Source organism: Podarcis vaucheri, assembly GCF_965113315.1.
Source record: "Podarcis vaucheri genome assembly, chromosome: 1".
Classification (NCBI taxonomy): Eukaryota; Metazoa; Chordata; class Lepidosauria; order Squamata; family Lacertidae; genus Podarcis; species Podarcis vaucheri.
The window spans coordinates 45,277,725-45,292,571 of NC_138759.1; the positions used below are offsets into that span (position 1 = coordinate 45,277,725).

Sequence of the window (14,847 nt, forward strand, 5' to 3'; positions counted from 1 at the left end):
CTAATTTGCAGGTAGTGCTGAATGCTGCAGCCCAGCTTTTGGCTGGAGCAGCTCCACATCCGCATATTACGCCGCTGCTGAAAGCTCTGCATTGGCTGCCAGTTCAAGATACCATTGTATAAAGCCCTAAAATGGCCTTAGGACCAGGTTACTTTGCTCCTTATGCAGCAGCCATATCAGTACACTGAGAAGCCTAATGTTATATTTGTTTAGTTTCTACATGAACCAAGGTTTTTAGCATAGTAGCACTAGTGTTTTGGAACACTGCTGCTATTGAAATAAAACAGGGCAGCAACTGAATTTTTGTTTTCTTTCGCCAAACATTTTTAGAGAATTAATTTGATTCAGTGTTTTTTGAGCATTTGTTCTGCATTTTATGACTTTATCACATTTTAATGATTTCATTTTATACCGCCAAATATATATTTCTTTTTAGCTGATGCTTTATAAATACTCTTACAAAGGTATAGCTCTTGTCTTTGGAACTCTTCTTGAATCAGTAGGTGTCTAACATTATGGAAAAGTCAGAAAAGTTGTTCCTCATCTTCCTTCTGTGGCTAGTCTTTGGGTTTGGGGAGTTTGCATTGTTTTAATTTTGGCTTTTGGTGTCACAATCTAGAACATTCTGCACATGTGTGTTTCATGCTGATTTATATTCCATAGTTAGATGATGTTCAAAACACATTATCTTGCAAATAATAATAATTATTATGGTGTAAAGTCTGAAGAAATGCCGATGATATCAGCAGGTTCCAGTCCCTCTCTCTTTTTTCAGCCAAAGAAATATGTTAAATCGGTTTATACCCGTGTTTATTAAACTAACAAGAATCACCTGTATTAAGTATGCAATCCTATCTCTGACTTATAACTTGAGCAGGGCTGAAATCATGACTAGCTCCCCTTGTGCTTTTGGGAATCTAGTTATGGCAGTGTAGGTAAGGAATCTATCCTAGTGTTGTGATGACATCATTGAGCTGGCAGTACCTGCCACTCACTGGGTGCTAGGCACACAACAGTGGTGTGCCTCTGTGTGTCCCAGATCCTTCTTCCCTAAAGAGAAGATGCTGTCATTTTTCTCCATTCAATATAGATATTGTGTTGTTAACAGACCTTTTATCAAGGATTGTTCACATAAGAAGAGGTGGTCTCTCATGACATCCTCCCAAATCACACTGCCTCTCTCCCCTTGTTGCCAGCATTTGTTGGCCTCCTTTGCTTACGGCTTCTGATGCATACAACTACTGCTGATCAGAAGAATCACGCTTGGAAAAGCAGCCTTGGCACGGGCCTTGTCAGTGGCCTCTCTGATAGATAAGGGAGCAGGAGGCAAGGGGTGGGGAGAACTATTAAGTCAATCCTTTTCACTATCAGATTCATCACTAAAGCCACTGTCATTGCAGAGCAAGGGATGGAATCAAGCAAGCTTCTCTGGGCATAGCAGGTACATTGCATGGCGGTAGTGATTGAGACTGTGCAAAAGCTAGGAAGTCTGGCTTGTTGTTTCTAAAGGGACTAAATGCTCCTGAAAACTTGACAAACCAGAACGACTGCAACAGAACCCATTAGCAAGGTATTGCACTAGCGTTCCCTCTCTGCTCAGTGTGCTCTACCTGCACAGGTCATATGGAAAATTGCTACCATATTGCAAAAGTGCCACTTGTACTTTTATATCAGAGGTACTTAACAAAGACTGGATAAGTTCCCTGGGACTCTGATATCCAACTATCCCATTAAACACACAAACACACTGATCACCCAGCTTTTAATAAGGCTCTCACGCACTTGGCTGTTCCTCACAGGTTTGGTCACACTTGTCACCAAGACCTCTTCATTCCTCTGAACCAAGTTTATGTCATGTTAACTGATAGGAAATTCTGTGCTATAATCTACAGTGAACTTTGTAAATGCAAACACTACTGGAAGGGGATAAGCACAGTTGAACATTATTGCCATTTCAACTCCATAGGAGAAAACAAGATCTGACTGAAGAAACGGGTGGAAGCACAAAAGTTCCAGCTATGCACATGGTCCAATCAAATAAATACACTGTATGGAAATGTGAATAATTTGGATTCTTTTTTCTGTTTAAGTTAAAAGCATTTCACAGATGGATCTTGCCATAAAGACACCCAAGGGCCTTGAAATGTGACCGATAAAAAGGTTGCATACATAGATTTCCCAAAGCTTTTCTCACAAACAAGCATAGCCGCAAGGTAGTGGAGGTTTTCTTTTTCTTTTTTTCTTTTGACACAGTAATAATCATAAATAAATAAGAATAAAAATGTGCACCCCACCACCAAGACCATTCCATTGTAACTATCCAACCTCCCAAAATTTTAACACCTCTTGCAATGGTTTGACCCCTTTCCATTTTAACAGTACAAATTCTTCAAACACCTTTCATATATCCTCAAAATCATTTGTCCTACGTATTCCCCATCCTATCTTAATGGCACATGTTAATTTATCATTAATAGCTATATCCCACACCTCTTTATACCATTCTTCCATTTTATATTCTGCTTGCCCTTTCCACTTCCTAGCTATCATAATTTATGCAGCTGTCAATAAATTTGTGAGCAAGTCTTTCATAGTCTGCAAACCTTCCACCCCATCGTAAATTGATACCTCTGGACTTTCGGTCAGCTTTAACCTAGTGATTTCTGTTATCTCCTTAAACACCCTTTGCCAGAAAAATTGTACATATTTACACCCCCACCACATGCGAACATAATTTCTGGTTTACTGGCATCCTCTCCAACATAACACCGGATATTCCTTGTTTATTTGATTCAATCTGACTGTTATTAAATACAATCTCCAAACTAATTTAGAGGTTTGTGATGAGAGTTTTTCTTATCCTAGATGGGCTACCTTACCTTCCCAGGTTGATTACCATTGGACCCACTATTGGTCTTGTCCACTCAAACCATGGGAACCTGTCTTCACATGCAGGGAATAGGCAAGCCCCTAACTTACTGAGGATTTAAGACCCATCAGCTACCCTCACCTGGTTTAACCAACTAGTCGAAGCAGTTATCCAGGGTTTGGTCCCTGTCACATTGCTAACAGCTTCTAGGAGCCACAGGTGAGAACCGAGTGCAGGGTGGGCACCAATGGGTGGAGAAACTACCCAGAAGGATACAACATGTCCCCCACGATTCTAATGTCCAGTACCAAGATGAAGGTCTACCAGCTAGGCTTGCATGTTGAGCATGTTGCTTTCTGGAAGTGAGTCGTGGGCAACTTACAACCACCAGGTGTGACACCACAACACCTTCCACATCAGGAAGGTCTCTCCCATATCGGTCTCTACAGCCATAGCAGGTGTTGTAACCTTCCAACAATTTGATTCATCCCCAAAGTCAAAGTCCTCCATTGTCTCTTGAGACAGAAGGATGCCAACCCAATATAGATTTCCATCAGATCAGAATCTGTTTTACTCCACTCATTCCCTTTTCCTAGATATTTGGCGTCTCATTCATACAATACATTGCCATCTGCATACAGACACCCTACAACACAAGCTCATGTGGACAAATGACATGCAAGAACAAGCATTCACAGATACAGCTGACACCCACCATGATAATGGGTCTCTGCGACCATTTGGTTCACATTACTTCATCTATCTATGCAAATATGGGTTGTGTAACCCATTAAGATTGAAATTCCTCATATATAGGCAGAATCTATCCTATCTTCTATGAATCATGCCTCATCCCCACCTCGAGTTTCTGGTCCTTTAAATGTCCAATAATGAAATGGTTATGCAAGTTTTCATCATTACTTTTCTGACTACTTAAAAGAAAAGATCCAGTGCTGGGTTATAAAACAAAAGTTCTCATTTTAGGGAAATGTTTGGTTTCAACAGTGGTTCTAGTAAGATATATAAAATAGCTACACTTATATCTAGGATTTTGAATATTTTTCATGTTCATGCACACAAATAAATCTCTGTGCCAAGGTAACCCAAAATCAGATGCATTGAAAGTTAAATTATGTAACCTGAAAAAGGTATGTACCGTAACTGTACACATATTTGCATATTTTCCATAATCTGCCTGTCAGATCTGGGCAAGGAATTATGCATGATGTTGAAGACCAACTCTAGAAATTCTACCTCATTGTCCCAACGCAGACTTGAAAAAAATCACCAGGAATTGGAACCTAGATTCTGATGTTTAGTGTTCACATGCACTTTAAACATATTTTCTGCATTCTCACCTAAGCTTTGCTCACAGATTCTTCTCCATAGAGGACAAGCCTTGTGGGCCAACTGTGTCTCCCACATACACACAACACAAAAAACAACAACAACACAGCAGCTTCTGGTAACTGTACACGCATACAGAAATGCCCAGACTTTTGCAAACCACATAACACTCCCATATATTCAGCAATCATCAGGAAGGAATCACTTATGTTAGAGCAGCCATTAATATTTTGCTTCTTAGTATTTTTCATTCCTTTTGAGTCCCATAGCTTTTACTGCGCATAGTAAGAAAGTCTGAAAGCAAGAGTCTGAACAGGATGGCTCTTGTTGCAAACATAGTCTCCCAAGAGAATGCTTGAACTGTAACAATCCATCCTCTTGTGTTCAATTACTAAACTGCTGTCAATTACAAACGGGTTTCTGTGGGTTCTCCTAATATGAACATTATCACCGTGCAGAGGATCAGAAACAGTTCACTCCTCCTACAAAGAGGACACAATGACCCAGCAGCAAATCATCATTGGAATTTATGTTACTAAGGTTTGTTTCGCTGATTCCAAAGGACAGAACGCTGCCAATGAAAAACAGTAAGGTTTCATTTACCGACAGCAACACTGCTTTATTTTTGCCCTTCCCCTTTCTAGTATTTTGCAGCCTAGTACTTTCTGCTTTAGAAATGGTACACATAGTTTTCTCATAGAAGTTGTAGCATGTGATTTGTGGATTGTTATTCCTAGCTTCCCTCCCCCCCCCACACACCATGTTCCCTTCAAGTTTATTCCCGTTTCAATGGGATGTTTTTGATGGGAAGAGTTTAATTTACCTCATAAATGGACCTAAATCCCACCACTCACTCAGTACAGGTCTGTAGCAACAACAAGGACAAAGCAGTCACTAAATTCAGTGTGATTTCAGCGTCACTAAAACAGTTCAATCATCAATCATGCCTTATATGAGGAACCAGGAGTTCAGGATTTGCCTCACAGTTCCACAAAAAGGCAGAGAACCCAAATTTGCCATGCTGAGCTTCCACCAAATTCTGCAACCTATCGTAAGTAAATTCTGCAAACCACATACACTGCTCCAAAAGGGCAATATTTATTGGGACAATTCCCATTTTCTGACCCCCAAACCCCTGCAGAATCACTATCCCATTTTGTTATTTTCTGGGCAGGGGGAGTTGTTTGGGGGAATAATTGTCAGCCTGTTGTTTATTGGTACTTTCCAACTCTACAGTTCTATGATTCTATGAAAACCCAAGTTTTGCCAATACCTTTATTAGGACCAAACAAAATGTCACACAAGAGTAAACAAATTTTTGAGTTCTTCAGAATAACCTGCTTACTGTAGCCTGCAACTTGAGGAAGAGCTCTGGAGAACTCAAAAGCTTGCTCACTGTTTTGTAACATTCTGGTTGGTCCTAATAAAGGCATTGGCCAACTGTGGATTTTAGAATGAACACACACACACACACACACACACACACACACACACTGGACCAACACGCTTGCCTTTGCTTTTTTAAGGTGCTACAGAATCCTTTGTTCTTTTTTGCTTTTTAGGTTATTTTTGTGACTCACTAGCGTGTTTCATCTCTCTCTGCAGGGTTTCTGGAAGTTGAATCTCTGAGTAGGTGGGAGGATGCATTTTTCATGACACAAATGCTTGTGCAGGAACACTAAAATGCAGCTCACAGCCAGTTATTTCACACACAACGCAACTGCTGAGGAAGTTGATTACCGTATATACTCAAGTATAAGCCAACCCGAATATAAGCCGAGGCACCTACCAGTAATTTTACCACAAAAAAACTGGGAAAACTTATTGACTCGAGTATAAACCGGTTCACCACACCAGAGGCTGGTGGCGGCAGCGGCGGAGGAAGAACAAGCAGCTGGAAAGGGCTGCTTTCAGTCTGCTCGTTCCTCCTCCACAGCCGCCGACAGCGGCAAAGGCATCGGCGAAGGAAGGAGCAGCCTGAAAGGACCCTCACTCAAGTATATGCCAAGGGGGGCTTTTTCAGCATAAAAAATGTGCTGAAAAAGTCAGCTTATACTCAAGTATATACGGTATATTTTTCTTGGAGATTGTAAACTTCAAGAATAATCATCTTCTCGAAATTTAAATACTGCAGAATACACAAATGCATACAGAAGGTGGAAGAGACCCAACCCCCCCCATGTGTATGGGTGGGGGGCATAAGAAGTTACTCATAGCATGAGAATAGGGCTATTACAAATGAGTTCATCTTCACAACATTGGAGGGTTGAAACAAAGCAACTTGAAAATATTTATTAATTATGCGTATCTTTTAAACTTGTTCATATTTTGCTAATTCTGCTAACGGGGAAGTGAGCCAAACACTAGAGAACTGTTCCCTGACCACTGGGATTCTACCGACTCCCCAATTCTCTTTGACCGTTTCAGAACACATTCATTGACCCCTGAGTTCCAAGCCTAGCTTCTACATCATATGGGCTAGAAACCTGCTTTTTAAAATTCAAACAATATAATCTGTGGTTCTCAGAAGGTTAAATTCTGCACCACGTAGTATGTTCCATGCTTTTTATGTGTCTAATCTGGCCCTCTTGGTCAGCCAGAAGATAACATTTATGAATACAGTGGTACCTTGGGTTACATACGCTTCAGGTTACATATGCTTCAGGTTACAGACTCCGCTAACCCAGAAATAGTACCTTGGGTTAAGAACTTTGCTTCAGGATGAGAACAGAAATCGTGCTCTGGCGGCGCGGTGGCAGCAGGAGGCCCATTAGCTAAAGTGGTGCTTCAGGTTAAGAACAGTTTCAGGTTAAGAACAGACCTCCAGAACGAATTAAGTACTTAACCTGAGGTACCGCTGTACTTCTTTCTGGTTTCCCTGTTTGGACCACCAATAAGTTTAGAGATTAAAAAGCCAACAGGCAGTTTGGGGAAATTGCAGAAATTTAAAATTCAGCGCCCCTCCCGCGTGGTGTTTGGTGGGTTTTAATCGTATGCCAGGCAACCACAAACTGCTTAGGAAGCTGCTGTGTCCTGCTTTTATGGGCAAGCATCTGTGACGGTTTAAAGAATAAAGTAGTATCCTCACAAACCCCTTCAGAACCAGCAACATGCAAAATCTCTTTAAGTTACTACCTCATGACAAACATTTTTCAATGGAACTCCCTGCTGAAATGAACACGGGCTCGCTTGAAACGGGGTATGACTCAGAAGAACAAATAGATCTCAGCCAGGACTGTACAGAAAAGTCAGGGACTCCTGGCTGCCAAACTAATAAATTTTTCGCTCTATAACACGCACCCGACCATAACACGCACGTAGTTTTTAGAGGAGGAAAATCTGTAGGCATGCCACCCGTAGGCATTCCCTCCATAACACGCACAGACATTTCCCCTTACTTTTTAGGAGGAAAAAAGTGAGTGTTGTGGTGCAAAAAATACGGTAGTTTATTTTCCCTTTGTTTCTGACAGACGGATGTGGCAAACAATGTCAGAACGTCAACATCTTAAGCAGGAATTGAGAAATAAGGAGGGTAAGAATAAATACTTCCAATTTGAAGATGGCACTACTTTTGTTCTCGGCTTTGTACCGTTGCTACTTTTTTCCTTCTTATTTGGCACTGAAGCAGCTATTCTTAAGTAGCCAAAGTTATTTATTGACTTGATTTATATCCCACCTTTCCTGCAAGGAGCTCAAGGCAGTGTACATGGTTTCCTGCCTCCACAGTTTACTCTCATGACAACCATGGGAAGTGGGTTAGGCTAAGAGACAGTGACTAGCCCAAGGTCCCTCAATGAGCTTCACGGCTGAGTAAGGATTTGAGGAGGTCTATGATCTTCCACTGCGGGAGGCAGTGGAAGACAGGAGTGCCTGGCGTGCTCTGGTCCATGGGGTCACGAAGAGTTGGACACGACTAAACGACTAAACAACAACATGATCTTCTACAATAGTGCTGAAGCTTCCAAGTATTTTGGCAATCTGTTCTCAGCTAGTTATCCAGTCATTGCATGGGACTCCTATACAATGTACTGCATGCAATGTTCAAGTACGTAAGTGTACCCTATCACTGTCCTGCTTAAATTGCATTTTACTGTAGATTTTAAAATGGGCTTTTTAAAAAATGTCACACAACAGTTTGGGGAGCCTTTTTGGTCAGAAAGTGGAATAAAAATACAACAGATATCATAACAAATTGCACCCCGCCACCTCCTGGCAGCCATCCTTCAAACAGATAGCAATTTTAATTTTATTTCCATTCTTCCAACTCTCCTGCCCTTCCTCTGGAGTTCCCAAGTCACCCTTATTTCATTTTGCTCCCTGGGATCCAGATTACAGCAGACAGTGATAAACAAACCTAAACTACTGAGCCTCTATTCCAAACTCAGCTTGCATAGCACTCTTTAGGAGCCTGTCACACCCCTTCCTTCTAAGATCTCTAATAAACCTGTTTTCTCTCCCCCACTCGGCCAACCCACACTACCTACACAGAAAGTACGCTTTCCTCTCCAGTACACCTTCCCAAAGTCCCCCCTTTTATGCATCCCTCACCCTGAAAAGCATCCCCAAGCAAAAACATGGGATTTGCACGAGGCAATCTTTTGCTTCCCTTCTGAAACAGCTTCAGCCAAAGCGTGAGGCAAGCATTTTCAGCATCAGCATAAGATACCATACAGTATTTCTCAAGCACTACGCGCTAGGAAAACCCACTTTCAGTTTTCATAACTCAGCATTACCCCACTGCAAGACAGTCTGCCTTTTTTATTTACAAAATGTATATGGTTCAAATCTATTTGGCAATGATCAGAGCTGGATAAAAGAGTCTAATGTGACAGCCACTTGGTGAGTTTCCTATATATTTCCTTTTTCCATTTAACTCCCCCCACACACCCATCAACTTTCAAAAAGATGAAGAAAAAGAAGAGAATTCTAAGTCACCAGGCAGATTCTGCACCAGGAAGGGATGGAAATACACCAACAACCAAGTGCCTTACCTAGAGTGGTGGTCCAGGGGACTAGCTGAAGGCAGAGAACCAGCTGCAGGAGGAAATCCATGACTTTGCTGGGTCCCCTATGACTCTCTGCCAGCACTGACCCTCTTCCCTGTGTGCCAGTCCTTCTCTCTAAGGCTCTGCAAGAGCTCTGGTGTTAATGCTTGGACTCTTGCTGGCTTATAGAAGAATTCCACCTCCTGCTAGGGGAGACTCTCATGGGTCCTAAAGCCCTCATGGTTTCGTCACCCCCTGTGCATTCACCTCCTTCAGCAAATTCAAGAAGCAGAACAGCATGAATTATTAACACCTCTGTGTGTCCATTTATTTAAACATTAGCATTCAGCTGGAAGAACTGATTTTGTCAGCTGAGCACCCCCACCCCACCCTGAAACTGCCTAGGCAGAAACACTCCGGGTTTGTTTGTAAGGGAGATGCAAGCCTGGGCAAACTAAGCTCTTTTTAACCTGGTCCCTGACAGCAGCATCTTTGTTAATTTATTTTTTTATATTAAATTTATATACCACTCCTTCCTCTCAAAGGAGCCCCTAACATTGGAGATGGGCTGTAAAAGCCAAACCCCAATTTTTCCTTAGCAGCTTCCATTATATTAATTGCATACAGATGTGAACATTTTGATTGACAACCTTTGCTTATCACTTCACGTTCCCCACAGGAAAAGCCATATTCTAAGATAGCCAAGCCATTTTTCTATCTGCCGCAATTGCACAAAAGCAGATGGAGACCTCAGGCAACTTCCCATGTTATGCTTTTGTTGGGCATTTTAAAACTTCTACCTCTTCCTTGCATATCTGTGTTACTAATGGAAGAAGACACATAGACAAACACTTCCTATAGATGTGTCGGCACCGACACTCGGCAATTGGAACCTTTCTGCTGCAGCACCTAGAGGTGCCTGCTTACTAGACTTAATGGTACTCCCTTTAAGAAGACCATGGGTCCCCTGCCACTGCTATTCCGTGCTTTACAGCTGTTACTACCTTCTCGACATGCTAGAGCAAATGAACAGACAACAGTTTGCCAACCCTGCTAAAAAAAACCGCAGAAATATTATGAGCGTGTGCAGTTTGACTTACTTATAGGACCACCACTGCTACAGAAATAAAAGGATAAAAGTGCCCAGTTGTGGTTTTAAAAGTAAAAAATAATTATTGTAGAAAAGGATAATGTATTTTTATGTAAAAGTAATAAAATGGGCAATGGTGACCATGTACTTACCTGGTTGGCTGCCCCTTGAATATAATTTATTTTTAAAAAAATAGGAGAAAGGATACTATAGCAACCAATGTCAGCTGAGGTGGTACTTCAGGTACTGATGTGGGACCTCTTTGCTGCTGTACCCACCATCTCCACTCTTTAGTGTTTTGAGAAGAAGAAGAAGAGGAGGAGGAGGAGTTTGGATTTGATACCCCGCTTCATCACTAACCCAAAGGAGTCTCAAAGCGGCTAACACTCTCCTTTCCCTTCCTCCCCCACAACAAACACTCTGTGAGGTGAGTGGGGCTGAGAGACTTCAAAGAAGTGTGACTAGCCCAAGGCCACCCAGCAGCTGCATGTGGAGGAGCAGAGACGCGAACCCGGTTCCTCAGATTACGAGTCCACTGCTCTTAACCACTACACCAAACTGGTAGCCAATTGTAGTCAATGTGATGTGATCACTGCTGCAGCAGATTAAGCAGGGGGTGGGGGAGGTTCCAAAAGGCTAGTTTGTTCCTTGGAGAATGAACCTAAAATTGCTAAGTAATTTGAACATTTTCAACTATTATATGGAGATGAGTGCTAGCACTGCCATGTAGTTACCTACAATCTATCCAGGTTATAAGCCAATTGTTTAGGATGGTAAAAGGGCGGACCAATGCCATTACTGGAAAAGAAGCAATTTCATTCATTCACAATAAAAAGTCCCGTTCCAGGTCTAGTACTGCTGCAGTGACTGAGTTCATTATTTCTTCTCTTGCTACAAAGGCAAAAAAATTGTTCCCTGACATAGTGAGCTCATGAGTGTTTACCAATTTTAATTTTTGCCCCTAAAGGTCCTGATTAATGGAATAGTAGGCATTCTGGGGAATGAATTGTTTTGCTTCCTCCCCCACAACAAACACTCTGTGAGGTGAGTCGGGCTGAGAGACTTCAAAGAAGTGTGACTAGCCCAAGGTCACCCAGCAGCTGCATGTGGAGGAGCGGGGACACGAACACGGTTCACCAGATTACGAGTCTACTGCTCTTAACCACTACACCACACTGGCTAGTTTTGGAGGAGGGCTAGACTTGAGACTTCAGGTACAGCTCTAGCTATTACTGTTCAGGTAGATATACTTCCACAGCTCTAGAACATCAATAAGGAAAAGGTACTTCTGTTCTGTTTCTCCCCCACTCCCTTCATCCAGCCTTGGCTCCTGCCTGTTGCTGTTCAAAATGGCAGCCATGCTTGCTCCAGCAAATCAGGGAAGGATAGATTTGCTCAGTGGTAGAGCAACTGCTTTGCATGCAAAAGAGGCAGCCACTGTCAGTGTGGTAAGTTGGATGGACTCACTATAAGGCAGCTTCCTATGGTTTTATATTTTGATTTTGTTCTGTGAACTGCCCTGAGGCCTCTGGGTATAGGGTGGTATACAAATTCAATAAATAATAATAATATTCCTAAGTGGAAAAAGAGTAGTTCAGGCAATCTGGGGAAAGGTATTCACTGAATATTCAGGTTGCAGCCAACCATATGAAAAGATGGCAGCCATTGTGGAACATTTCATTATATATATATATATATATATATATATATATATATCCCAAATTTCCACTATTTTATGTCATTTTATGTGAACATTCCTCCAAGCAGTACAGAGCCCTGTATATAGTTGTCCTTTGCTTTTCAAAAGTTTTAAAGCAGAGCCTGAATATCCAGGGATGCTGTCGTAGTGGGTTTCCTGCGTTAAGTACGGTGTTGGACTAGACATTGGAATCCTTAAGGTGGCTTTCAACAAATATTTAAAATCGTAGCAATAAAACCTTTCCATAACTAATGATAATAATACTGCAGGGAGTGCAGACTGGGGAAGGTGATACCAGCCAACCAACTTTGTGTTTATTCAAGAGACAGGTTGCTAAAACTGAGAAGAGGAGGAGGAGTTTGGATTTGATATCCCACTTTTTCACTACCCGAAGGAGTCTCAAAGCGGCTAACATTCTCCTTTCCCTTCCTCCCCCACAACAAACACTCTGTGAGGTGAGTGGGGCTGAGAGACTTCAAAGAAGTGTGACTAGCCCAAGGTCACCCAGCAGCTGCATGTGGAAGAGTGGAGACGCGAACCCGGTTCCCCAGATTACGAGACTACCGCTCTTAACCACTACACCACACTGGCTCTCTGAGGAACTACATGTTATTTTAAAGGGTCAGACAAAACCCCACTGACCACTTGTTTTGCTTGACAGGAACTGACTCAACGAGTTGCAATACCCAGTTCTGGCCAACTGGCCTGGTAGTGCCCAAGTGCAAGGGGATGCACCTCTGAGCTACTTTGGTGCCTCAGAGAGTAAGGTATTTGGAGTAAGGCATCAGGAAATTGTTTGTTAGGCAAGTGTTCACATAACAAGTTGAAGATTTCTATTGATTCCTATGGGGAGATTTCTAATACATTCCCAACCACGGAATTTTGACCTCAAAATGATGGAGAAACCCAGAAAAACCCATGAAAATCCCCTGAAACCTTGCAAAAGTCAAGCAAGGAGGGAAAATTTTTCTCTTATTCATCTGATCTCTCACCCTTCCTCCCTCCCATCATGGTTTCTAGTGAAACAGCTGCTGTTTCTAGTGAACCAGCAAAACACAAAAAGTAAGGCTTGTTTAAGGCTGCTTAATTGTTTACAGTACTACATGCAGGTCAGACTGTGAGGCTATCTGAAACTGCAGCATGTATAGGGAGGTCTGGGTACTAATTTCTTGTGTTTGTATAAGTGAATTTTTTTGTATAATGAGCATTTGGATAATGGGACCTGTGTGTCCTTTTTCTTCAGCACCATCTTCAGTGTTTCTTCAAAGCTCAGGAGAGGAGAGGACACAGAGGCTGCTTTTCTTTACACACTACTAATGATCAAGCACAGATCCTGTAACATTAGAGTGCATTCCACATTAGTTCCAGCAGTAAATCCAGTGTGTTAGCGTGTCAAGTTTAGTACCCACAAGTAGTCTCACTTCAGGGTCACAGCTTGTGAAGTAAGTTTATTTGTCAATAGGGATTACTCCCCAAACCTCCTACTAGCTTCACGGTGAGGAAGAAATGCCAAGGCATGACCTTGACACAAAATAAATCCATCACCTTCCTGGAAGTACGGTATTTTCCAATGAGATTTCAGGAACAAATTGAAAATATTCTCCCTTTCTTTCTCAACATTGCAAATGATTCTGTTGAGCTGCAGTATTTTCATAGGTCTGGGTTATGTAAATTCAAATACTTTTATGTTACGAAGGGATTTCTCACAGTTACTAGTTCAAGTTGTACTGCTCCATATGTAGCTATTTCCACACAGGTTTTGCAGAAATGAAGCTTGAAAATGTGGAGAGGTGTGTGTGTGTGTGGGTGTGTTGGGTGGGGGGCTTCCAGTATGAAATTTAGAAAAACCTACTCATTTGCACTGGGTCATCTCACAATATGGGACAGTGTAGAAATAAAACCGTCCAATTTTGGGAGCTTCTTTTGGGCTCATGCTTGTAATGATCAGAAAGGTAAAGGTAAAGGGACCCCTGACCATTAAGTCCAGTTGTGGACGACTCTGGGGTTGTGGCGCTCATCTCACTTTATTGGCTGAGGGAGCCGGCATACAGCTTCCAGGTCATGTGGCCAGCATGACTAAGCCACTTCTGGCGAACCAGAGCAGCACACGGAAACGCCGTTTACCTTCTCCCCGGTAGTGGTACCTATTTATCTACTTGCACTTTGATGTGCTTTCAAACTGCTAGGTTGGCAGGAGTAGGTACCGAACTCACCCCGTTGTGGGGATTCGAATCGCCGACCTTCTGATTGGCAAACCCTAGGCTCTGTGGTTTAGACCACAGCGCCACCCGCGTCCCCAATGTGTTGGCAAATCAGCAGCCACTGGTGAGATGGTTGACTAGGTGGAACTGCTGGCTGTCAAGGCAATGGACTAGAGAAGCTGCACTTATCCATAAATACTGAGAAATGACAGCAGAGGCAAGGGATTCCTGAATCATCAGCACCCTGTAAGCATGTGGTTACCAACCAAAAGGGCCTTCCCACCAACCAGGACTGTTAAAGGTAAGAGTATTTTCTAAACAGGCATGAGTTGTTGAAGGTAGCTATTCCATGCTAAACAGTTAAAAGAAAAAGGCAGCGCAGCTGGAGCATTAGGTGTACTGGTAATTAGCTTGGAAACTGAAACGGAAGTGTGGAATGCCTGCACAAGAGGAGAGAAGAATGAGGGAATGCAACCATGATCAGAATTATTAGGAGCAGGCATGCCTTCTTGGCACACGATAACCTACTCCTAGCTTCCTGACTTTGACCTAAAAGAACATCTATAAATAAAAGATCGTAGCCCAAAAAGGTTGCCAACATCCCCAGCAAGCCAACATAGAAATAGGCTCATTTTCCCCAGATCTGCAAAACCAGC

The 14,847-nt window shown here is 42.3% G+C and overlaps 1 protein-coding gene across 4 annotated transcripts in view; it reads right to left on the bottom strand.

The window, feature by feature from the left end:
- Window positions 1-14,847, bottom strand: part of LTK (leukocyte receptor tyrosine kinase) — a 114,480-nt gene that overhangs the window by 88,476 nt on the left and 11,157 nt on the right. For 2 of the 4 annotated variants that reach the window (XM_082239345.1, XM_082239344.1), the window contains exon 1: window positions 9,208-9,394. The exons of 1 other annotated variant lie outside the window; for it this stretch is intronic. In XM_082239345.1, coding sequence (XP_082095471.1) covers window positions 9,208-9,268 — 61 coding nt within the window. In that variant the 5' untranslated portion in view covers window positions 9,269-9,394. Of the gene's footprint in view, window positions 1-9,207; window positions 9,396-14,847 lie in introns of those variants that run through there. One more of the 4 variants, XM_082239346.1, reaches the window with a different exon arrangement.